Genomic DNA, 24,865 nt, shown 5'->3' on the forward strand with positions numbered 1-24,865 from the left:
ATCTTCTAGGTTGCTAACAACTGTATATACTATTATTGGATAGAACTATACAGCTTGTTTCAGTTTGATTGTCCTATAATTTAGCAGCTGATCTGTTAGCAAAAATATGGAAAATAACAATCAGTATAATGTAATTATCACATACACACACATACACAAAAACCCACACAATTTTACTGATATAAAGACAAATCAGTTATTTCCATTATCTTAAAGTAACTTTTTGAATTCAATATAGATTTACAAATTTTTGTTTTTAATATGTTCTTAAAATGGTCTGTGAATTTGAGCAAATCATTATGCTAAATAAAGTTTGCCTGTCCAGTTGAGCATAAAGAATAATCTACGTTAAGTAGGTAGACTACTCTCTACAGTTATCCAGGTATATACTCACAAAATTAAAACTTCTCAATGGTGTTTTTTGTTTGTTTTGGATTACTCTGAAATGTATTATTTTGAAAATATTAGTAGAATTTTTAGGCAAGAAATTTCAATATGATTTGTGATGGTTTATAAGCATTACTTAAAGATTTGAATGGAATTTTATCATTTTTATTTTTAATATACACAGCATATATGTTACACATAGTTATAACATTTTTCTCTGCTTTCTTCTGATAGACTACATTAGAAACTGCATCATCGGTAAAGGAGGTAGCTATAAGGGAACGGTATCTATCACTAAAAGTGGCATCAAATGCCAGCCCTGGAATTCCATGATACCACACGAACACAGGTAAGAATAGCATGAAGAAAAGAGGATAGAGCCTCTCTTTTATAGGTGTGTTACCAATCCCAGGTTAGTGCTTCAGAATAATCCTACACTTCTATAATAATTTAGCCAACTTTGCAGAAGTGTATTAGGCCACAGCTTATCTGAATTTGTAACTGATATTTAGCCAAAGAATAAAAAATTATTATTAAGATGTAGCTTAACATTTTTTCACCTTGAAACCTCAATTTATAGATCTTGGTGTTTGGGAAGAAATAATAAAAAAGTAATTAAAAAAAATTTTTTCCCTCTCTTTGCCTGCGAAAAGGCACAGCACTCTGCAGCTGGAGTGGAGAGGTTGCCTGTGATAAGTTGGAGATGGAGCAGATTCTGATCTTACCCAGGGGCCAAATGTTCTTTAACCATGGTGGTTCTCAAACTTGACTGCACATTAAAATCACCTGCTACAAGCCCTTAACAAATCCTACCACCTGGGCGTCAACACAGACCAATTAAATCAGAATCACTTGGCACCCAGTATTTTTTTTAAAAGTTCCCCAGGTGATTCTAAAGCACAGTCAAAATTGAGAACCTCTGCTAAAAATTCATGCCTCAGATTGACCAACTTTCCCATTTCACCTAGTGCCTAATGACTAGAGAAAACTTTATTCCTTGGAAATTAAATGTCTATAGTGAAGAGAAGAATTGTGTTCATTATAACAGATGAATGCTATTTAAAGATGAGTAAACATAATATCCATAGGCTCATTAGTCTGAGAATTTTAATCATCATGGAGGAGAAACATAGATATCTACTCACTAGAGAGCCATATATAGCCAGAGTTTTTCAAGACTTATTTCACAAAGAATTTTAACAGGAACTAAAGTAGTTTAAAACAGCTCTCCCTGGTTATTAGATGCATTGGAAGATTTAGTTTACCATGTGCCAAGTACCTTGTTGAGCAGTATACCTGGTTTATCTCATTTAATCCTCTCAAGAACCACAAAGTAGGTGATTTTATTAGTTCTATTTTTTATATGGTGAAACTGAAGAGCAAAGATCCTTAGTAACTTTTCAAGATCATGCACAACTAGCAAGTGGTATGGCCAGAATCTGAGGCCAGCCAGTGTCACTCTGTATGCTGTATTTCAACAACCCCAGGGTCTTAAACACCCAGCAAATCAGTAGGATACGTGCTGTGACCTGTTTTTGCAATAGAGGTAGTAACTTGCCTTGATGAATCCACTTTTTATTCCATTTCATTCATTTGGTGGGGGGCAAAACTACGCAAGATGATTTTACTTCAGTAAACAGAAACCGAGTTCATTGGCCCACGTAAAAAGAAAAAGAGTTGGTTGCTCTACACTGGGATCAAACCTGTGATTTTGGCCTTTTTAACAACAGCTAGTAAGTGTCCAAGCAGATCAGCTTTACAGTGTTTCAATAACAGAAAACAACTAATTTTTCCAAATTCATTACTTATGAATTACATGAATACCTCCAAAACATAGTTTTATCTTTACATTACAAAACAAACAATGTAATTGGTTTTGTCCTCTCATAAGGATTTGCATGGTGTCACTCCCTGCATAGTGTGGAAAACATTTTGCTTAAATAGATGGATCTAAGTTTTTCATGAACAAAGGAATGGCGTTTGAAATCAATCCTACCCTAGTTGAGGAGAGTACACTGGATGACCCAGTAGAGGTCTTATTTCAACCCAAATTCTCTATGATTGTGATTCTCTGCTACAGGAGTACATGTGAAATAGATCTCCCTGGGAACTGGCTTCCCAGTCCAATCAGCTATTTTACCAACAAACATTTCCTTGTGATATAAAGCTTTAGGGCTGAGAGGACCTTGTACATTAATCATTTTTTTAAAATTTTATTCAATGGGAGCAACACATTTTCATCAATTAGCAGCTTATTGGAATATCTACATGCTAGGTTAACACTTCTAAGTGTTAACTAAAGATTAACTCTATGGAAAATTGAAAGAGAAATATATATCTATATATGTCTGTCTAGAGGAGTGATTTATTGTCAACTCCCTAAATTGAAATATTTTACAAGTGGCTTAATGGGAAGATGATGATAGATGATGAAATTAGTATAGAAGCTTAACTAGAAAATCAGGTGACCTGATATCTACATCTATATCCTTCACTGGCCACCCAGCATTCATTAAAGAAGCAGATGATGGAGTGGATCAAGTTTCCTATGAACACAGTTCATATTAAAAGAAAAGAAAAGGTGACCAGCACCCAGAAGATCTAATTTATGTTTCAAAATATATTTGGATGTAACTCAATTTTAAATATTCCTTCACTTATCTCTCTAAAAATAGAGCCTTGCTCACAAGGACAGAGAACCAAAAATAGTATATATGTGAGTAAAAGTTTATTACAGTTTATTACAGGGTGTGTGTGCAATAGGTTCTCATAAACGTGTGTTGAATGAACACATAGAGTGCGAAGAGCAGGGCTAGGCTTCATCGCTTGGTCAAGTATGGGATACTAAAGAAAAGCAGACGGAAAACTTCAGAACACAAAAGAAAACCAGTTAATCGGGGTAGAAAGTCATATACACCAAAGACTGAAGAGAAGAGATGACCCATTCTGCTCTTTACCCTGCATGTCCTAAAGAGGCATGTGATATGCATTGATATAGAATTGTGGAAAGCAGCACACATTTTTCTCTTCATTTTTCATTTTTATTAACTCCAGTGGGAAAACTTTATTCATCTTTTAACCATAGCTAGTTTTGATTTCTACTTTATCTCTTTCCCTTCCTACTTGCATTTTTCCTACTAAACTGTTGACTTATTCACTACTTTTTTTTTTTAATTAATTAATTAATTAATTAATTTTTGGCTGTGTTGGGTCTTTGTTGCTGTGTGTGGGTTTTCACTAGTTGTGACGCCCGGGGGCTACTCTTCATTGCGGTGCACGGGCTTTGTAGTGGCTTCTCTTGTTGCGGAGCACGGGCTCTAGGTGTGCGGGCTCAGTAGTTGTGGCTCACGGGCTCTAGAGCGCAGGCTCAGTAGTTGTGGTGCCCGGGTTTAGCTGCTCCGCAGCATGTGGGGATCTTCCCGGACTGGGGCTCGAACCCATGTACCCTGCATTGGCAGGCGGATCCTTAACCACGGAGCCACCAGGGAAGTCCCATTCATTACTTCTTCTCTGCTTTACAAATCCACTGGAAAGGTATATGTGTGTATATGTATGTGTGTGTGTGTGTGTGTGTGGAACAAAATCTCTAAAACTGTAGATATTTTATATGTGTGCATTTAACATGTGTTAAATCATTATTTAGTTTTTTAAACTTAATACATAAAATGATATAAAATGAAGGAGCTTATAATAATCTAATTCATTCCATTCATCTCGTAAGTGAAGTTGAAAACCCAAAGAGTAAGTAAATTATCTAAGGGCTAGTGTCATATACTAGTCGAGTGATACATGTGGGGCAACAATGTAGATTTTTGTGATTAACAATAACTTATTCTCAGTACTATACTATATCAAGCTTTTTCAGAAAATAGAGTTATAGGGGGATTTTCTTAGGTAAATCTGATTAATGCAGTACTTTATGAAAAAATATAAAGTAAAAGTCAGTTTTGATTCTATCAGAAAAATGAGTATTTCATTATAAATTTACTGTGAAAAATTGGAGAACTGGCAAAATGAAAGGAAATAATTTTCACACAATGGCACAAAGATTATATTAAATTATTCTGGAATAATGGGGCTAAAACTAAGACAAAAGATGACTTATTTTTCCTTTGAAAATTACTGTTAGGAACTGTAAAGTCATGATAAGTTTTCATTATATTATAATTTTTGTCAGTCATAAGACCTAGTGTCTAATTTTTGTTCCCCAATATTTAAAATGCCAGTGAAGTAGGGATATAAACTCTTTATGTAAAGACATTTTGGCATTTCATAATGTTTATAATAATAGATATCTTGAAAATGTTTGGTTAGTAGTAAGTCTCTTGGACTCTTTATTTTTGACCAATAATTTACATTTTCTGAGCACTTAACTCTGGTGTGTTTCCTGTCCAAATTAAATAATTTCATTGCAAAATGTTCCTTGGTACCCAAGGCATGTCCATATTTATTTTATGCCACAGCATAACAAAAATGATTATTTCTTAACTAGAGGTTTCAATGGGTAGGAAACATATTTGAATGGTATTTGCTGAGAGACTAAAATCTTTGGACTTCACTGTAATTTAAGTACCATTTTGATCTCAGAGGTCAGTAAAAGTAGAAATTAAGCTTCATAGCAAAAATTGAACTGAATATTGAAAATGTAACCAGATTTTCAAAAAAAAGTGCTCACTAATGTTACCTACAGATATATATTGTTTACTTATGCTTTTTTTGTGTGCAATCTAGCAGACACTTGCAGCATCATTGAGGCCAAGGTCACAAGCAGTACAAAAGAATAAAAAGGGCTTTGAACTCTTCTGCTCTTATGTTGAAGTACTGTGTGCTGGTAACAAAATTATAACCAGGGCATTACACATTTTAAATGAAGGTAATATATTGCAGTCTGCACTCAATGGCCAACTATTATGAATTAAACCTGAAAGCACCAAGCCCCAGTCACAGTGAAAACTTTAAACATTTTTAAAGAGAATAAGCATTTCTGTTCTTTACTATGACAGTCTAAAGACTACTAAGTGGAGTGTGCTTAGTAACAGATGGAGTTTATTAAGTGTCAATTACTCTCTCATCTCTTTGAACTTCTCAAAACAACCACATAGGTGTAAGATGTTATAAGTTATGGTTATACTCAGTGTATAGGTAAGCTAGTAGGCTGAAAGAGGCTAAAATTGCCCGCTGGGGTCTCCAGTTAGTAAGACAGAGCTGAAATTTGAGTCCAGGTTCAATTTGTTTCTAGAACCTTTGTTCCTGTTACTTTATCACTCTATTTCTCAATTGTGCAGAAAAAAAGGGGGCTATCATTCATAAGAAAAGCAATAAACAAATAATTATCTCAGATAAGCAGCGTAATGGTGAGATTTCCAGGTCTAGTGCAGTATTTCTGCAGTTCTCTCCTAAGTGGCTTTCCTCAATCATTTGCTGCCTTTGAGTGGAACTTTGAAATTGTGGTTCAAACAATGTCAATTAGGCTCTAGAATGATTGACTCTTAGTGAATCCAGAGGTGAATCATTCTCAAGGCTGCTGAATACGAGAATTCAGTTAGGTAAACGTCTATAAAATTTAAGTATCTTAAGAATAGATGGAAATGACAGAATTCAGGTTAATATCTATGGAGGTCTGAGATAGAATAAAGGATTTCTCCACTTTTGGGAAAACATACCCACTAGTTAGTAAAATTAATAGCCCCCCCCCAAAAGTTGCATGCTCTTATACTGTAATGATTATCATTTTAAAACTAGCTTTTTGCCTTCGAGCTATCGGGGTAAAGACCTACAGGAAAACTACTGTCGAAATCCTCGAGGGGAAGAAGGGGGACCTTGGTGTTTCACAAGCAATCCAGAGGTACGCTACGAAGTCTGTGACATTCCTCAGTGTTCAGAAGGTAAATGAACCTGAATGCCATGTGGGGCACTCTGCTCTCCCTTTGTGTAAAACTGCAACTCACATTAAAGGTTAACAGAATTGAATCAAATCACAATGAATATGATGTTCATTCAATTGCAACTATAGATCATAATTCGAGCATTTTTATAGGATGTTTTAAAAACTGATTATCATCAGATTAATGCAAAATAATGGAGCGAGTTATCAGTTTGAATTTCAAAAGAGCCTGAGGCATCTCTTCGGGGAGAGTAAAAGTTTGGGCTTCCTCATCTGCTGTTTTGAGCTCATAATAGCTCAAAATCTGCTCCCATACTTCACCTGAAAGGAGCAGAATGACACTTAGCCCTTTATGAGTAACGCTAATTCTACTCATCCAGAACCCGCTTTTGCAGAAGTTCTGTCAAAGCTATTTTGAAGTGGTGTGGCAAGGGTATACGGACCCAGAAGAGAATAAGGAAGGGGGTCACTGAAAGTTCGAGTGCCCTGTGTGTGTTTTGGTGAACCAAATTTGATACATAGTCTGGAACTGAATACCATTCAGAATGGTATCTGAAGAGATCAAAACAGTAGATCACAGGCTGTCTGGAAGGCAGGCACTCTAAACCCATGTCTGTGTCTTCACCTCCTCTCACAGCACGAAAGGGCACTGCCCTTACTTTTACAGTGGAAACTGAATGACCCGCAAGAAGGAAGAGTAACCATGTCAGCATTGTATGTGGCTTCATTTTTCTTGGTTATCTGGCTACTGAATAGCTGGCTTTTTAGTTCTGTCAGAAACTAAAATACTAAAAATCAAAATGAAACATGGATTGAATTCTGATAAAAATTTAGTAGCATTTTGAAGTACTTGGGGTGGGGATTACGGCTGGAATGCTGTCCAATTTTTATAGTGAGATATTTTACCTGTTTGTTATTAACCAAATATTTTTTGAACTATTTCTTCCATAATATTTATTAAGTATTAGGTTGATATTTATCACATAAAAAGGCCATTGTTAGCTAATTGTCACAGAGAAGGTGAATTTGTTTTCTGTTGTTAGTTAATTTAAAATTCTTGAATTCATGTGCTAGAGCCAGTTCCATCTGTTTGTAAATTCTTACTTTCCATTCCATATCATATTCTGTTCACTATAACTTCTTGTTTTTCTTTTCTTTTAAAAATAATAAACTGATCTGTGATAACGTTATGAATGTCTGTTTTGTATGAATAAGTCTGTAATATTTGTCTTAAATTTACACATGGAAGAAAACCCTACTTTTAGGGAACTCTCTGCTATCACAGTTTTCTGAGGTTGAAAGTTATTGGCAAGGAGTTTTCTTTATTGGTTTTGTTTGACCTGGGACAGTGTTTTCAAGGGAAGGTAAATTGGTCAAACTTTAAACAGTTTAGCATTTATCTTGCCTGCCTAGTCTGTGGGAATGTGATTTTTCAACCCCTGGTTTAAAAGAAGAACCTTCATCAAACTATATTGGCATATATCTAAAATGACAGGCAATGTAGAATAAATGTGATAAAAAATAAATGCTTGGAAAAATTTCTGGTATTCCTTATCTCATTAGAGTATACGTCCCTAATATTTTTTAATGATTTGAGGTCATTGCACCTCCCTTAGAAAAGGGCATTGATCATTAGTATGAGTGGCACATGATGCTATTGGTCACGGTGGCATTAAAGGTTGCAGATATGCTTTCTCTGGAAACAACTAGAAGTCTGAAAGAGTAGAATAACCCTCCTGTGAGAGAAGTAAACCAACACCTGTCCTGTAGGCTAAACATATTTCAGGGACGGTGAATTGAGCTGTGATATTTAAATTTATGCTAACATAAACAGTGTTTTAGCAGGATTTTAATGAAGGGTATCTAAAATAAGAAGAAGCATTGTCAATACATTAATGGAGAAAAATAGCTATTTATAAAATGGGTAATACAAAATATACAAAATAATGTAGATATGATGTAAATTTCTATTAAAATACATATATGAGGAAAAAGCCTCAAAATCCACAATGTTTAAATAGTATGATGGGTGAGACATTTTAATCTATGGATATTGTAAATGTCAAGTTCCAAAGGTTATATTATTATGGATGAAATATTAATGATCACATCATTTTGTATATTTTAACATTAAATAAGAAATGTATGTGGTCAACTTTGGACTGTTCTTTGGAAAAGGACAAGTAGAACAGTACATATTTTTTGAAATTTTTCTAACTATATTAAAATATTTGCTAAATAATCACCTGAAATTTGTCTGCAATTTTGGTTCATAAAAATATATCTGGTATTTAAAGATTAAAATTATTTTCTTTTAATTTAAACCTTTGAAATATATTAAGCATTCCAAAATGAATATTCGTTTATCACATTTAGAACCTTACATAATTATGTAAAGAAAATATTACCATTAATGTTTAATTCAAAGATTATGGAAAACGGAGGTATATAAAATTTGACTTCTTGCTTTAACATTTGCTTGGGATTTAAAATAAAGCAATCACTAGTCATTGAAACAGATTTTTTAAATGATAAATATTCAAGTAAATGCATTTTATTAAGCCATAATCATTATTTTTAAATACCTTACACTTAAAATACCAAATAATACTGCCATAACTTTAAATGTGTAATTCCATACTCTGTGTGGCAAAAGAGTTTTAAAAACAAAGATTTAAATAAAACTATTATTTATAAATGTGGATTTGTGAGACCATATTTTAAACATTCAGTTTTGCTGAAGTAATCATTAGCGTGGATTTGTCTGAGAGATATTTTCAAAATAGTTGTTTTAGTCTGTAAACTCAGATCACTTGTGGTTTTATGATTGATAAAAATGGAACACAGTAATTTTTGAGTTTAGTTAGTATATGAGAAAGGTGTTAAATTAATCCTAGTTATATTACAATTCAGGTGTAGTTTTTGTAGTTTTCTATTATCAATTAGGGCAGAACTATAATTAGAAAAAGGTATTCATTTACTTATGAATATAAACATTTATTTAGTTTGAGCTTTTGTGAACTGGGACAGTATTTTGCTTTTGTTTGTTTTTTTTTAAGGGAAGAACTTGCTGGAACGGTTAAATAATACATTGGCAACAATAGAGAGAGTCAAAAGGAAATACAGCAGGAGGTGCAATCCTCACCCTCTTGCACTCTTATATAGATAATGCTTTCACCTGAGTCCTTGGTAGGTAGGTGGACTTGGTTTCCACCTATATGGCTTGACTTTGAGCTGGGAAAACTTAGAAGAGTCTTAGAATTCTTGAAGTTTGAGAAGTAAATATGAGTTCAAAATTTGCCTTTCTTGAAGTAATTTTTATGACTAACCTGATGGTTGGATGCAATGGAGAAACCACAAATTTTCATCCTTGGATAAGATGGCCAGTCTCGATTCTCCTAGCCCCCAATAGGTGAGAATCCAACAGGCAGGCAACTTACTGCTGTAAACAGGAGCTAAGAGGGTAATGAGGACAATACTGAGAAAAGGCAGGGAGACTGACTTTCTAAAAGTTTTGCTTTCAACCTATTTTAAAGTATGACCAGTAAGAATGTGTAGGAAACAAGTTAAAATATGTAGGACAAAGAGGCAATTAGGGAGAATGGAAAGAGCGCTGGACTGTGGGTCAGAGGACCTGTGTTCCAGGCACAGATCTGGCATTTTCTGTTTTAGGTAAGTCCCTTAAAACTTTTGTGAGCCTTGTTTTCCTCACTGCAAGGCTCAAATGATTTCTTATATGTTAAAAATACTGAATAATCAAAGAATATGTAACTATAATATACTTAGCATCTCAGTCCTATCACAGGATTCACTTAATTCCCACCCCAACAGCAATTTTCATTGCCTTCCAAAATCTAACATTCTTCGTGTTAACTTTTATTATTTTTCAATCTCATTAGGTCTGCACCTGCATTCATAACTCTCTCTTCACTTTACTATAAACATAGCATACTAATTCATGTTTCTGTACCATTTATGTTATTTTGCCCCTTTATAGTTTATCCACATCTTATCCATCCTTCAAGGTCTAAGTAAAATCCATTCTCTCCTAAAAGCCAAACACTAAGAACTTTCAGAATTGAATAAATTATCTACAAACTTGATACTCCATGTGAGGTCCAAGGACCAGCAGCATCATCGTCCTCTGGGAACTTGTTATTAATGCCTCAGTCCTCATTCACTGAATCAGAACTTGCCCTTTATTTAACAAGATCTCAAAGTAACTTTTATGCACATTAAAGTTTGGCGAAGCACTGATCTACCGCTCATGCTGGAAAGCAGTCATCTTATAGAATCACCTGTTTCATTTGTGTAGCTATGTTTCCTTAAGAAAATTAAAAATTCTAAAGTTTCAGGAGAGGTGTTTTTTAATAATGCCCCAACACAGTTTCCCAGACAATAATTTTATTCACTCTAATTAGAAAAGGATATACTCTTATAAACTGCATTTTCTGATTGAGACAAAATAGGTATATTCTGATTCCTGAGTACTATACAAGATTAGAAATTGTACATGTGGATATTTTATCCCCTTATTTGTGATCATAGGATTCTATTCTACTCTTTCATTCAATACAAAGGAGCAAACAACAATGATCAATGTTGCCTCATTTTCTGTGAACATATCAAACCTTGCATTCTTTTTAAAATGGGAACTAAGTTTGTAACCCCATTCAGATGGAAAGCTGAAATGTGATACTACATAACCGATGTGGAATTGACCTTGGCCAACCAGAGCACCTTTATCGGTATGCTCTTGGATCCCTCTCATTTATACTTCAGGAGCTTACTGACTGTTGTCTGGGGGATCTCAGTATCAAATGAGAGGAAGCTGAATTGGTCCCTTGTCTTAGTTCATAGATCAACCTACACGAAAAGAAGCAGATGGATCAGGCCAAATGGTTTCATGTTTTAGGGATTTAGTTATTAACGTCCTATTAGATTATAAAAATCAAAGGTTCAAAAGTGACGATTCTAATAATATATCCCGAATTTCTACAAATACTCATTAGGCTAGATCCCGGTGGATAAAACTAAACACTGATATCTTTTCCCACTTCAGCTAATGTTAGACGATCAGTAATCACAAGATACAAATGATGTGTTTGGGGAAGTTTGCCGGATTTGTAGGAAAGCCAAGCAATGATTTATTCCACAGGATGCCTGCCGTGCCACAAATCAACCTGTCCACTTGAGAAGCCTTATTTTCAGCTAGTTGATGTGATTCAGAGTTTTCAGTGTGGTATAAGAGGCCAGCCAGAAGAGAACTATTAATTAACTTCACAGAGTCATCAGCAATATCCAGCATAATTAGATCAGCTTATACATTTTAAAAACAGCGAGTACAAGAAGTTCAATAGCAGGTCATGTTCTATGCTAAACTAGATAAGTATGTAAGTCTGCTCGGTTATTCGATGTGGATACTCACTGATAGAAAGGAACCGTGATTTCGTCATGTAAAATATTCACATTCTTTAAATAGTACCAGATTACTATTTGAAGCTGGTCTCTCAGATCTATCTGGTCCTGATCTTGGCATTAACTGTAGAAGTATGATGTGTACTCATTTTAAATTGTGTATTTTCTGTGTATGTGTTGCAGGGTAGGTTGAGAGAAGAGCACTGTCGTGTTTGACAGTATAGATATTGAGACCCCTGGCATTTTAGAACAACAAAGGGAAAATCCCCAACGATTTTCAGTTTCTAGGTACCTTTTGGACAGTTATTAAAAAATTAGAAAGGCAGTATCTTGGCCCTATGGTAAATCTGTATGACACTAACTACAAAAATCCCATTTAAACTGTATGAAAAGTTCAGTAGGGAGTATATTATGCCACTATTAATGGACATTAAGCCCTAATTTAAAGTTAAAAGGGTATGTAAGTTTTTCTAAAAATATCCTTGCTAAACAGGTGATTTACTGTTCTTTAAATGGAACAGTGGTGTTCTTGATTTTGCTGTCAGAAGCAATTAACATGCCATGCTTTAATTTTATTAGTTGAATGCATGACCTGCAATGGGGAAAGTTATCGAGGCCCCATGGATCACACAGAATCAGGCAAGATTTGTCAGCGCTGGGATCATCAGACTCCACATCGGCATAAATTCTTGCCAGAAAGGTAAAATACCACCAAATCATGTGTCCAATGATTCTATTTACAAACTGTTATTTGCCCCATGGCAAATTACCATGGAAATTCTCTTGATATAATGTTTTCCTGATAGTCTTGGGGCACAGGGATTTATGATGAGGTATATGAGAGTGCTGGCTTCACCTCCAACTGGTCTTGGCTGATTAGGTTAAGAGTCCCTGAAATCAGGATGGTCCTGGAACACAGGAACATCAGTGGCTGGAGAAGGAAAACACTAATAGAAGCTTCCTCTTTCCCTTCCACAGCAGCAAAAAGAGAAAAGCTCATTCAATAATAACCACTTGGACAGGCCCAAGCTGGGGAGGGCGGCATTATTGTTAAATAAAAGTGAATGTGAATCTCCTCCTAGTGCCACACCTTCCGTGACTTAGGTAAAGTGGGGTCAACGTGTGACACCATGACGCAGCTCATGCCCATAGAGAGGGAATGAAAGGCGGAGCAAACAATTCTTTGGCTGCTTTCTTGTGGTGGATTTTGAAGTTGCCCATCTGGAAAAGTCAGGCAACCAAGTCTACTTTTCTCCTCAGGAGTAGGTTTTGAGTCTAAATGGTTTAAAAATTATGTGTATTTTGGCCCATTCATTTCACAGGAAACATTTTAGTTGAAAAAAATTTTTCCTTCTTTTTATTATAAAGAATAAAAATACAAATAACTACAGAAGAAGGTCTATCCCCACCTTTCTTCTGAAATTGCTGAAAGGTGTTTTTTCTTTCTTCTTTCTCTTTTTGTCTTGCTCTTCTAGATGAAATTAAAACTGCTTTGTTTTTAAGTGCATCTCTTGTCTTTTAAGTGAGAGCACAAGGAATATGGTAGCAATTAAAAACAACTCGCCAATTCAGGACCCTGTTCATTTAAAGGGAGGTGGGTATAGAGAAAGTGGTGTGATGGAGTCTGTCTCTAGCTCTGCTGGAGGTGAGGGCATGACCTAGAAAGACTCTAGCTCTAAAACTGAGCTATCATTAGTAACATAGCTATTGAAACCTAACTTTCAGTTTGAACTTTAAGTCTGCCCTAGAAGAGGACCTGTTTTCTTAATGAGCATTCTACACGAGGTCATGTTTATGTAATCTGTCCTTAATTGGGCTTTGTGAGAAGGGGATTCAGTTTGGGACCTCAACCAGTGGACCGGTACCAAGTGGACCTAACTTATTAGCAAAGGGGATGGTACTCTAGCCTTAGTAGAATATGCACAGTAATAGATTCAGCAGTCAATGATTAGCAGTCCTTGTAAGGCAAAACATAGAAAATCTCTTCTTTCCTCAGCTAACAGTATCCGAGCTAAGTCAAAAGTTATTTTGTGAGCTGAGAGCTGGGTGGTGTTCCAGGCAGATTTACATGACACTTTTCTTGGTGTGGTTTGCAGATATCCTGACAAGGGCTTTGATGATAATTATTGCCGCAATCCTGATGGCAAGCCGAGGCCATGGTGCTATACTCTTGACCCTGACACCCCCTGGGAGTACTGTGCAATTAAAATGTGCGGTAAGTTAGGGTCAAATTTATTGCTTCCTTTTCCTCTCACAGACTGGATCTAAGCAGGCGATTATTAGTGAGACAGGTTAACAACTATTTTACTTGATACTTTAACGTGTATAGGTTTTAACATTTTTAGAATGTGTTACATAATCCTACCCAATCTTTTGCATTTCAGAGAGCCATTATTTTGAAAGAGATACACACACAAGTGCACACGTACACACAAAACATTTATACTTATGGCAAAGACCTAAACATTCTCATGTTACCAAGAAAAAGGGAAAAAAATCTACAGAGGGAGGAAAAAGATCAGGAATTATGTGCAGTATCATAATGTCATTAGGGCCATAAGAGCTAGGACCTCAGATTCTTACCTTCCAATCCTGTATCCTTTCCCTACCTATCCTCCCAGACATAACATGAGCTGTCAACTGACTATGCACATCTTCTGGTGAATGACAGAGGCTGCAATGTAGAAAACTAAGTCTAACAGAAGATTCTCACAGACATCTTTAATCTCTAGTAGCTGATCCTCACCTCTCTGGCCTCCTTATACACAGCCTGCATTCTCTTTCAACCTGTTTTTTAGCAGTCCTACTATCCTTCTATATACTGGCCTTTACCCAACTTTCCTGAGTTTATGATAAAAGCTTCTTTTCTTACTTGCTTTGTGATATCCCTTTGAATCTGTACACTTGGTCCTCTCCTCCACAGTTAACTCACACATTTTTATTCTTCTCTGAAATAATCCTGGATAATAATTAGGTGTAAACATGCTTTTATTTTTATGTGTACAGTCTTATTTTTTCAACTGGATCCTAAAATGCTTTCAAATCAGAATTGCATAAATTTAGTAAGGTGGAATCATGTTAAAAATTGGCTGGCTAATATAAAGATATGTATGTCTAGAGAGAAAAATGTAAAGACATACAATCAGGTACCAGCACCCAGAATGATAAATATACAATTATGAGGCTATGGAGAGGGATTTGCATATTTCCCTAGATTGGCATGATGAGGCTATTTCTTTGAATAGACTTATTCAGTATTATCTACACTATGATACTGCCAAGGTAAATATCTCTCCACTTAGACCTGCTAATAAAAGGAAATGTTTTGGACGACTCAAATAAAACCCACAGAAAGGAGATGTGTCTGGCATATGTGAAATAACTGCAGAATCTGGAAGGCTCTCAATGTGAACACAGTGTTCCAAGGAAATTGAACCATCTGTTTGGTCCTTAAAATAAGGGATGACTCTTGTGACAGTGTTTCTCTGTATAGATTGGTTAGTTCAGCTCAATGAGTTTTAAAATCTTGTTAATCTGTCCGTAATTCTAGACCAGCTAGGTACAATAAACCAATAGTTTCCCTTCCATTTTTCTTTTTGTGTGTGTTTTAGGCACTCATAATTCGTCTCTGGAATAAGACCAGTATAAACAGACACACACACACACTCACATGCATATTTACTGGCACATTCACCTTTCAACTGGCATGCATAAGACTGGCTATTTTTAAAAGACATTGGGAGAGGAAAAAAATAGAATGAATATGATACTTCTAACTATTAGATAAATTTCTTTTTCTTTTCTGTCCACAGTTAGCTATTTATACAACTAACGTGCAACAATTCTGATGGCTTTTTTAAACAGAGGGTGATGTTTATAGGATGCTAATTCTAAGAAAATGGTGGTAGAATTTGTGACCCAAACCTATATACAGTATATAGTATATACAACCTATATAGTATATACAACCTATATAGTATTAATATATACAACCTATATACAGTATATAGTATATACAACATGATGATTAGGGGGTGCTGACCCTCCTGGGTTCCTCTGTATCCGTGAGTTCAACCAACCTTGGGATCATGTAGTACTATAGCATTTACTCTAGAAAAAAACCAGTGTATAAGTGAACCCATGCAGTTCAAACCCATGCTGTTAAAGGGTCAATTGTAGTTAAGATGAAAATATTTTCAGCTTTGGGAATATTTTTAAAATATTTTATTACAGGACAGATTTTAGTTTGTAAACTTATATATAGAGGCTATATTTTTATTAAAATTAATGAAATAAAGTGACATTCAGGAATTTTGGAAAGCATAAGAGAGAATGTCTTCCAGATATTTTGGCTTATACATATAGTAAAGGCTACAATGCAAAACGAAGGAATTTGGTGATGGTTTCAATTGTGTATTAATTTTCTATTGCTGCATAACAAATTTTCAAAAACTTGGTAGCTTAAAATAACACATATTTCTTATCTCATGGTTTCTGTGGGTCAGGAGTCAAGGCATGAGTCAGATGTGTCCTCTGCTTAGGATCTTACAAGGCCACAGTCCTGGTGCCCACCAGACCTATTGTCTCATCTAAGACTTGGTGTCCCATTCCAATATTCCAATTCAGTTTCTTGTGGTTGTAGTGCTGAGATCCTCAACTCCTGGAGACTGCCTGATGTTTCCTACCACATGACCCTCTCCACAATATGGCAGTTTACTTCTTCAAGGCCAACAGGATAGCTTTCTGTTACTTTCAACCTCTGACCTCTGCACCCTCTTCCATTTATTTATTAAGAATTTTTTTCAAAGGTATTAAAATTTTATAAGCCAACTTTACCCAAGATTCTGCACTGGGGATGAATGTCAAAAGGACTTATTCAGAAATCATATCCTTTAGAACTTCCATATAATTTCTTTCCCCTTAACACAGAGTTGTGAAAGGTAAAAATAACAGTGTTTTGTTTTCCTGGGAAAATAGTATATCTTTATTTGGGAAAATGATTGAAAAATAACTGGTCAGTTTTTGCCTCCACACTGTGGTTCGATGCAGAAGGCTCTGCACCTGCTTTTAAAGAGCTCACCTGATTAGGTCAGGCCCACCTAAGGAAGTCTTCCTTTGATTAATTTCAAGTCAACTGACTGGGAACTTTAACTACATCTACAAAATCTCTTCACTTTTGTTGTACAACATAAGCTAATTACAGGAGTGGCTCTCCCATTATATTCACAAGTTCTACCCGCACTCAAGGCGAGGGGGTTACAGAGTGTACATCAGTGGATAGGAATCTTAGGGGTGTATTAGAATTCTGTATACCACACACATATTTACCTGCACTAGTTGTAACAGAATATTGATTGTCACTTTTTATTTGTATCATTTGATTCCTCGGTGAGCTTTCTGGTTTTCTCTCAGTCCCAATTGCTTGAATTAATTCTGAGTTTTCAATATGGTTGAAGAAAAGAATAGAGTTTATGATTGTGTCACTTGTCTTCTCTAAAGTTGAAGGGGAATTTTAAAACTCTTTTTTTATTATATAATAACTGTATGAGAAGGTTATAATTGCTACCATTTATTTAACATCTACAGAAAGGTGCTTTCCATCTACTGTCAATAATCCTCATTTCAATTTTACAAAATGACTGTGATTAGGTAGGCCAGTGAGAAAGGTGTGCAAAGACATGATGGGTAAAGCAGCATGGCAATATTCAAGACATGGTAATTAGGTTGATATGGGTTGGGATGGGGTAAAGACAGAGAAATGGAAGAAGATAAGAAAAATAAGATTGATGTGAGGCAGATGAAGTAGGATCCAAGAGTAGCCCATCCAGTTGCCATGAGAAACACTGAAAAATTAAGCAGGGAGAGTGGTCTTATCTGATTTGTCATCTAGAACAGTAGCTTCCAAATCGGTGTCTATGAAACCCAGGGGAACACAAAGACTGTCCTAGGGGTTTATGGGCATGGATAGGTTAAAGGGCTCAAATTCCAGCTCCTAGTTTTCTATATGAATTCTTTCCCAAAGTCTTCTGCTTGAGATGCATGTGTTCCCAAGGAGTCAGTCAAGTTCAACTTCCTCCCTGCCCATTGACAACTGCCCTTTGCTACTTTATTGAAAAAAGGCAAACTGCTAATCCTTCCTGAATATTAATGTGGTGCACTGTCCTGGGGTGTAAAAACCCTGGGGACACTAAACAAAGAGACCTTTGAAAATACTATATATTATTGTTGTTTATCATTTATGTTCTGCTAATAATTGTATAACTCTATCCATAACATGTGTACATATATATGTGTATTTGTGTGTGTGTGGCTGTGCGTGTGTTTAGTATAGTGTGCATTTATCTCTTAAAATTTTGTGGTCACAAGAAATTTTAAAAAAATTAAGTATATAAAAGTCTTTCAGGAAAGTATGACAGGTGAGGAATAAAAGACTCTCCAACATAAAATAAAATACATTACACTAAAATAACATTCTGTGGGTAAAGTGGAATGGAAAAATGATTCAAGGAGAAAAAGAACTTGATAATGTACATCTTATCCAGAAAAAGGTATAGGTATCAAATCACTGTGGTATTTAGAGTCCATTAAATCCATTATAGAAGAGTGATATAAAAATTTTCAATTTAAAACTATCGATAGTTAAAACATGCTAGAAATCACATCTTTTGCAGCTATTTAAACTTAGCATAAAAAATGTAAATGTCAACTTAAAATCAAGAGAGGGAATATAAATTTTTTTCAAAATTATTTTAGTAACAGGAGCAAAAACAAAAACAAATTTAAAAAACCAACAACATTTGAAGACTACTGATCCAGAAGAATTACTATGTATTCTGGGGTAATTAGCATGGAGAGGGCTGAGCAAGGAGGCAGGTGCATCTGATAAGAGTTGATTTTAACAGGCAAGTAAGAAATAAAGAGAATGGGAACTAAGGCAGTAAGCAGTGCCAATAACAATGTGAAGGAGGATATGAGCAATATTAAAGAGTTAGAACGTCCCATATATAATGATGAATTGGATAATGTGGGAAATGAGATAGGGAAAAGGTAAAGTCTAATATTCTTCCTAAGTTATTGGGTAGATGATACATATTTAACGAGGTATAAATTTGAGGAGAAAGATAATAAGTTTGGTTCTGCTTATATTGAGATGCAGGTGCTTCATATCTGTGCTCAAAGTACATCTAAGTTCAGTCTTCCCTGAAGGTCATGCAGAGTCATAAGTGAATAGTGATAGAAGAAACCTTGGACATAGTAGCAATCCCAGGAAGCATAGAGAGAGCATAAAGAGGAGTTTTTGCCCCTTTTCTATAGAATTCATTAAATAAATATTTGTTGAGTAGCTCTTATACGTCACATGCTTTCCTAGTTGTTGGGAACTTTCCCAGAAGTGAACAAAACAGACCAAGATCTGTGATAAAATTAACATTTCAGAATTTTAGCATGAACTAGTAAAGTAAAAGCTGACATTGCCTTGACACTGGGCTATTTACACCAGATCCAGGGTGTTGAATACTGCTCTCAATTCCTTTTATTTGTTAAAAAGCTGAATGAACTACAAATTTATTGTAGTGTCACTTTGCTTCCAACTTTCAGTCTTACAATTAGTGTAACACCGAAAGTGAAGGATGAACATTGCTCATCACCTGACAAATGTGTAGCAGGGTATTCTGGGACAGGCCTTCTTAGTCCTCCTTCACACCATGTTCTTCAGAAGGTGACATCTACCTAAATGGCAGCAGCCCACACATATTCTGGCTGTGTAACTTTTAACAGACTTCCAAGAATATGAAATTTTAAGACACTGCAAACATATAGCAAGATGGGAAGTCCCATGCAGTGCTTAAATGAAGTACTGATTTTTTTATGGTTTTCCCCTATAATAATAACTTTGTATCCTGAATAAGAGTTTGTTCTATACATTAGTTCACTGCTTTTCAGAGAGAAATAATATTTGTTGTGCTTTTCTGAAGTGAACTTTAGTAGCTCTTTGGCAACTGAAAAGCTAACTTGTGGTTAATGCCCCTTATCTTGTGGTTGATGTCCCTTAGCTATCCCACTGAGTATTTAAATCAGTTGGACTGAAGGTATCTTTACACATTATTGAGAACCCCAAATTGTCCGCGTGGGTTACATGAATCAATATCTACTGTATTGGAAATTAAAACATAAATTAAAAAACATTTAATTCATTAAAAATAATAAGCTCATTGGATGTTAATAAATATAACATTTTAAAAGAAAAATAGGAAGGACAATGACATTGTTTTAGATTCTTTGTAAATTTCTTTAATGTTACCTTAATTAGAAGACGATAGCTGAGTGTCTCATATTTGCTTCTGCATTCAGTCTTTTGGGATATCATACATCAAGTGCAACTGGAAATTCCACTGTAAAAAGGACAAGTGACATCTTAGCATTGTTATGAAAACAGTTTTGACCTCCTAGATCCCTGAAAAGATCTCTGGAACTCCAGGTATCCCTCTGAGAACAACTTTCTTGCTACATGTCATACGTGTAAGGCTGATGTCCCATTAAAATACACCTACTAGGATACACCTGTTGGCTGTTCCAATTGTTCCCCACCTGTTACCACCAGCGACTTGCCTGGTTGGAGACTTTTATCATGTATTATCTTTTTCTCTGATTTTCTTCATTTATCCTATAGGATGGTCTAATCTGCTTTTTTTAAGCTCTCTTTTGCATGATTGGTACCACCATTTACACAGTTTAAAATCCAAAAGCCTAGAATAATCCTAAACATGCTCTTTCCTTCACTCCTCACATTTGATCCATCATTAAGTCCTGTCAATTTTATTTTCTATGTATCTATCAAATTTCCATTTCACTTCATCACTGTCTCCTTTATCCAAGACGGCATTATTTTTCATCTTGAATATTTGGGTGGCCTTCTGAGTGGAGCTATATCCACGTTCACCAGCTTTCCCCTCCAATCCCTTCTCCACACTGCAAACAGGATGACATTTTAAAAAAATCTGAATATATCATTCCCTATGCCTAGCATACCACACACATACACAACAGTTTAAAACTCTTCAATCATTTCCTTTGATCTTAGGACACAGACAAAACAAAACCATCCTTTACTCCTCCACCCCTATCTTTAGCCTCATATACATTTCTCTCCATGCTCTCTGTTCCAGCCAGAATAGTTTTCTCCCTATACCTCATATTTTCCATATTCTCATTATAGTTCCTTCACCCCTGCCATCTCCTCTCCCCTGAAAAATTTTCTCTTCCTTCCTCACCTAGTTGACAGCTACCCATTGTTCAAATTTCAAGTCAGTTATAATTTCTTCATTTGACTTCCCTGACTGGGTCAAATTCCTTATTGTATATTTATAGCAACATAAATCTCTCCTTCCATGTACTTCTCAGAATTTGGTTTTTACATTTATTTTTGAAGTTATTTGGTTAATAGCTGTCTCTATCAAAATTTGTAAGTTCCAACAGGGTAAGGACCAGGTCGTTTTTGTATTCCACAGAGTTACCACATTGCCTTGCACGTGACAGGAGTTCAACAAGCCTTTGTTGAATGAACGAGGGTTACCTTCCTGCTCAGTGGTAGTTTTCATTTTCTTTTAGTGTCTCCTGGAATTTCTTCTATGCTTCTTGATTTTCATATGAAAACTTGGCTTTTCCCAAACATTGCCAACCAGGAAGATTTGTTTCATACCTTCTTCCCATCACCTCAACTCATTGTCAGTTTTCATGCTTCCATGAGCTAGTTTTGTTCCTTCGTTGCTTGAGGTCTTGATGGCTTTTCCTTCAACAAAATAAACAAATCTTGTCATATTTTACCTTATTTTTCACTTCCTCTTTCTTTTCCTTTTTATTTTTTAAACTTCTAGATATGTGTCCACAGCCATTTTATATTTTTAAGAGCTTTACTGAGGTATAATTGATATTTTAAAACATCACATATTTAATGTACACAGTTTGATAGGTTTGAACATATGCATACACCCATGAACCCATCTCCACAATCAAAGATAATAACCATATTCATCACCTGCAAATGTTTCCTCCTGCACCCTCTTGCCTTTGTGTGTGTGTGGTAAGAATACAACTCTCTTAACAACTGTTTAGTATACAACACAGTATTGCTAACTATAGGTACTATGTACAGCATAGTATAGTAGATCTACTATACATAGTAGATCTCTAAAACGTATTCATCTTGCATAACTGAAACTTTATTACCTGTTGAACAACTCTCCACTGCAGAAGTGTGGCCGAGGCAGATCTTTGATAGTTAAGATTTCTATCAAAATTATCATTGTGGACTGAATTGTGCTCCCCACCACCCACAATTCATATGTTAAATTCTAAGCCCTGAATGCATTTGGAGATAGGGCTTTTAGGAGATAATAAAGGATAATGAAGTATAATGGTGGGATCCTAATCCAATGGGATTTGTGGTCTTATAAGTAGAGGATGAGAGTGATCTCTCTCTCTCCCTACCATATGAGGACATAGCAAAAAGGTATGTCTATACCTACATCTACAAGCCAGGAAGAGAACTCTCACGAGGAACCATTGGCTGCCACCTTAATCTTGGACTTTACAGCTGCCAGAATTATGAGAAAATATATTACTGTTGTTTAAGTCACCCAGTCTTATTTTGTTACGGTAGCTTAAGAAGATATGTTGCCATTGGTACTACATAAAAAGAATCCTTCCTCCTAGTAACTAATGTATGCTGGCATCATTTTAAAGGAATATGTAACCTTTTAAACTTCAGTGTCTTTGTGTGTTGGGGAAATAATTTTAGCAAATTATTTTCTTTCTTAAAGAAAGCTGATTATTTCTCTAAATTTTATTAATTCATCCAAGGCCAGAACAGAGATTCATAGAAATATAATCCTCTTGTATTCTGTGTCAGGAAAAAACAGTGCTATCAATATCCTTTCTCAAGGGAAAGATCTTGTATTGGAGGTCTTTTCCAAGTCATCTTCTAAGGAGTAAGAGTATAGGATTGAAGACCTTTCATGAAAGTCTTGTCTTTTGAGTATTTTATACCAGAAAAGTCTTGGATAAAGTCCAGAGAAAAGTTTCAGACAGGAATCCCAGGTCCACATGGAAAGAAAACGTGCAAGCAATTTGAGGTTTGTGCTTTGGAGGTCTTTATACTATTTTCCCACGTCAATTTTAAAACAAGAAGCTCTTTAAATTTACATTGAGCCTGATCCTGCCCTTTGCGGCCCAAAGAGCACAAGTCTGTTGACGGGAGAGTAGCTTTACACACTGTTCTAAATATCCAGGGACCATCATAAAGTAAATCCTATATTTCAATTGCTCTTCAGTAGCTGGGAATAAGAAGTGGGTTGTGTTGAATTATTCCAAGAATAATCAGGTATTTGTCCAATGGCCTAAGAAGCAACTTGTTCTTAACTACAGGCAAAAGAATAGCAATAGCTTGTCACCACTAAGAAATCCAGGTGTTTTGGAGGGTTAAGGGGACAGTAAACATAAGGATTTACTTATTGTCCATGTAAAGCTTATGGATCCCTAGCTGTGGTTTTCTGTAATATACATTTGCACTCACATTCTCCAGTTGCCATTCACGGACCTCTGTCAGGGCCTTGTGGCCTCTCCGCGAGGATTTGGCTAGTCTTTCACAGAGAAAAAGGTTCAATTTATTATATGTTGTCTTGTTGTGTTGATCTCTTTCTGTTGGGGGGCGAGAGGGTTTTCCCAACAATTACATAACACTTAATGTTCATTCTCTCAACAAATCTATTCAAACCTTAAAGTTCTCTACCAAATAGTAGAGCAATCAGATCATAGCAGGTCCACACCAGCAAAGTGAAATTAATGTTCCAAGAGGCAACCATTATATTTGATCATGTTCTAACAAACAGGACAGTGGAAAATGTCAATAGCAAATGTTGTTTTCCTTAAAGCATTTCCAAATAGAAAACTTTGTGTCAGTCATGAAAGAAAAACATTCCTTCACTCATAGGCCACTGAGGATCATATAAACATCTTTGCATCTGCTTCCAAAGGGTGACCACCACTGACACCCCTGGCAAAATGTTTTATTTGTGAGGAACTCTCAGAAGAGTTCCTGGTATTTTCAGTGTGAGCTTGGTAGACATACTTGCAAAAACATTTGTGGATGTGGGGATGCAGTATTTTAAAAACATGTTGCTTTGGCTAAACTTGATAATGTTCAGCTGATATTGGGGATGTTTCTGTGTTTCTTTAACTCTTCACTAGGCCACTGGAGACTCTTCAGAGCCTTCCCTTATTCAGGTCTCATGTTTAAGTATTAAGTCCAAAGGAATAGCTTTCCCAACATTTAATAGCCCTTTCCCAATCAATTGGCATGAAACATTTGTTTTGTTTTTGCACCAAATTTTGATGTTTATATAGTGGGACAGCTGAAGGAGTCTATTTTATTGTGGTTCAGGAATAATTCCTTTTGTTCGAATCATAAGTATTCATGCAGGCAACAAAGATCAGACATTTACATCACAGTTAAATGGTCTATGGACAAATCATTCATCATGGTCCCCATCAGATAATATTTATTAAACAGCTGCATGAAGTCGCAAAATAACTCTTACTAATTGATGAAAACTGTGTAGTTACCTTGTTGTACTAATATATCTTTTTTTGCCTATATTATTTATTCTATACATTACCACCAGAATTATGTAGCTTTTGTTTATGGGGTTACTTTTACCAGCTGAATGTGAAATGGGATAAATACAGATGCACTAACTTCAGAGGGTACTTTTTAAATAAAGAAAAAATACTATGTGAATACTGCTAGTTTGTAGTTAAAATCAAAATAAATATTTCCGCTGAATTAAAACACAACAATAAGTAAAATTGTCAAGTTGTTTCAGTTATATATTTCAAAGTTACAGATGCTTATTAAAATGAGACAAAAATAATAATATTATTTAGATTCTTTACATCTTGATAGGGCCTGACTTAGTCATCTCAGGCTGCTATAACAGAATACCATAGACAGGGTGGATTCTAAACAACAGAAATGTATTTCACATAGATCTGGAGGCTGGGAAGTCCAAGATCAAGGTGACAGCAGGTTTGGTATCTGGAGAGAGCCTGATTCCTGGTTCACAGATGGTTCACACTTTGCCCTGTGTCCTCATATGGTAGAAGGAGCAAGGGAGCTCTGCA

General features: G+C 35.6%; 1 protein-coding gene across 3 annotated transcripts in view; it reads left to right on the forward strand.

The window, feature by feature from the left end:
- HGF (hepatocyte growth factor) overlaps positions 1–24,865 on the forward strand; it is an 82,924-nt gene that overhangs the window by 21,508 nt on the left and 36,551 nt on the right. For 2 of the 3 annotated variants that reach the window (XM_007178948.2, XM_057550388.1), the window contains 4 exons: positions 622–736; positions 6,130–6,272; positions 12,269–12,389; positions 13,786–13,904. In XM_007178948.2, coding sequence (XP_007179010.1) covers positions 622–736; positions 6,130–6,272; positions 12,269–12,389; positions 13,786–13,904 — 498 coding nt within the window. The remainder of the gene's footprint in view (positions 1–621; positions 737–6,129; positions 6,273–12,268; positions 12,390–13,785; positions 13,905–24,865) is intronic. The other variant, XM_007178949.2, reaches the window with a different exon arrangement.

The sequence above is a fragment of the Balaenoptera acutorostrata genome, chromosome 7 (assembly GCF_949987535.1).
Source record: "Balaenoptera acutorostrata chromosome 7, mBalAcu1.1, whole genome shotgun sequence".
Classification (NCBI taxonomy): Eukaryota; Metazoa; Chordata; class Mammalia; order Artiodactyla; family Balaenopteridae; genus Balaenoptera; species Balaenoptera acutorostrata.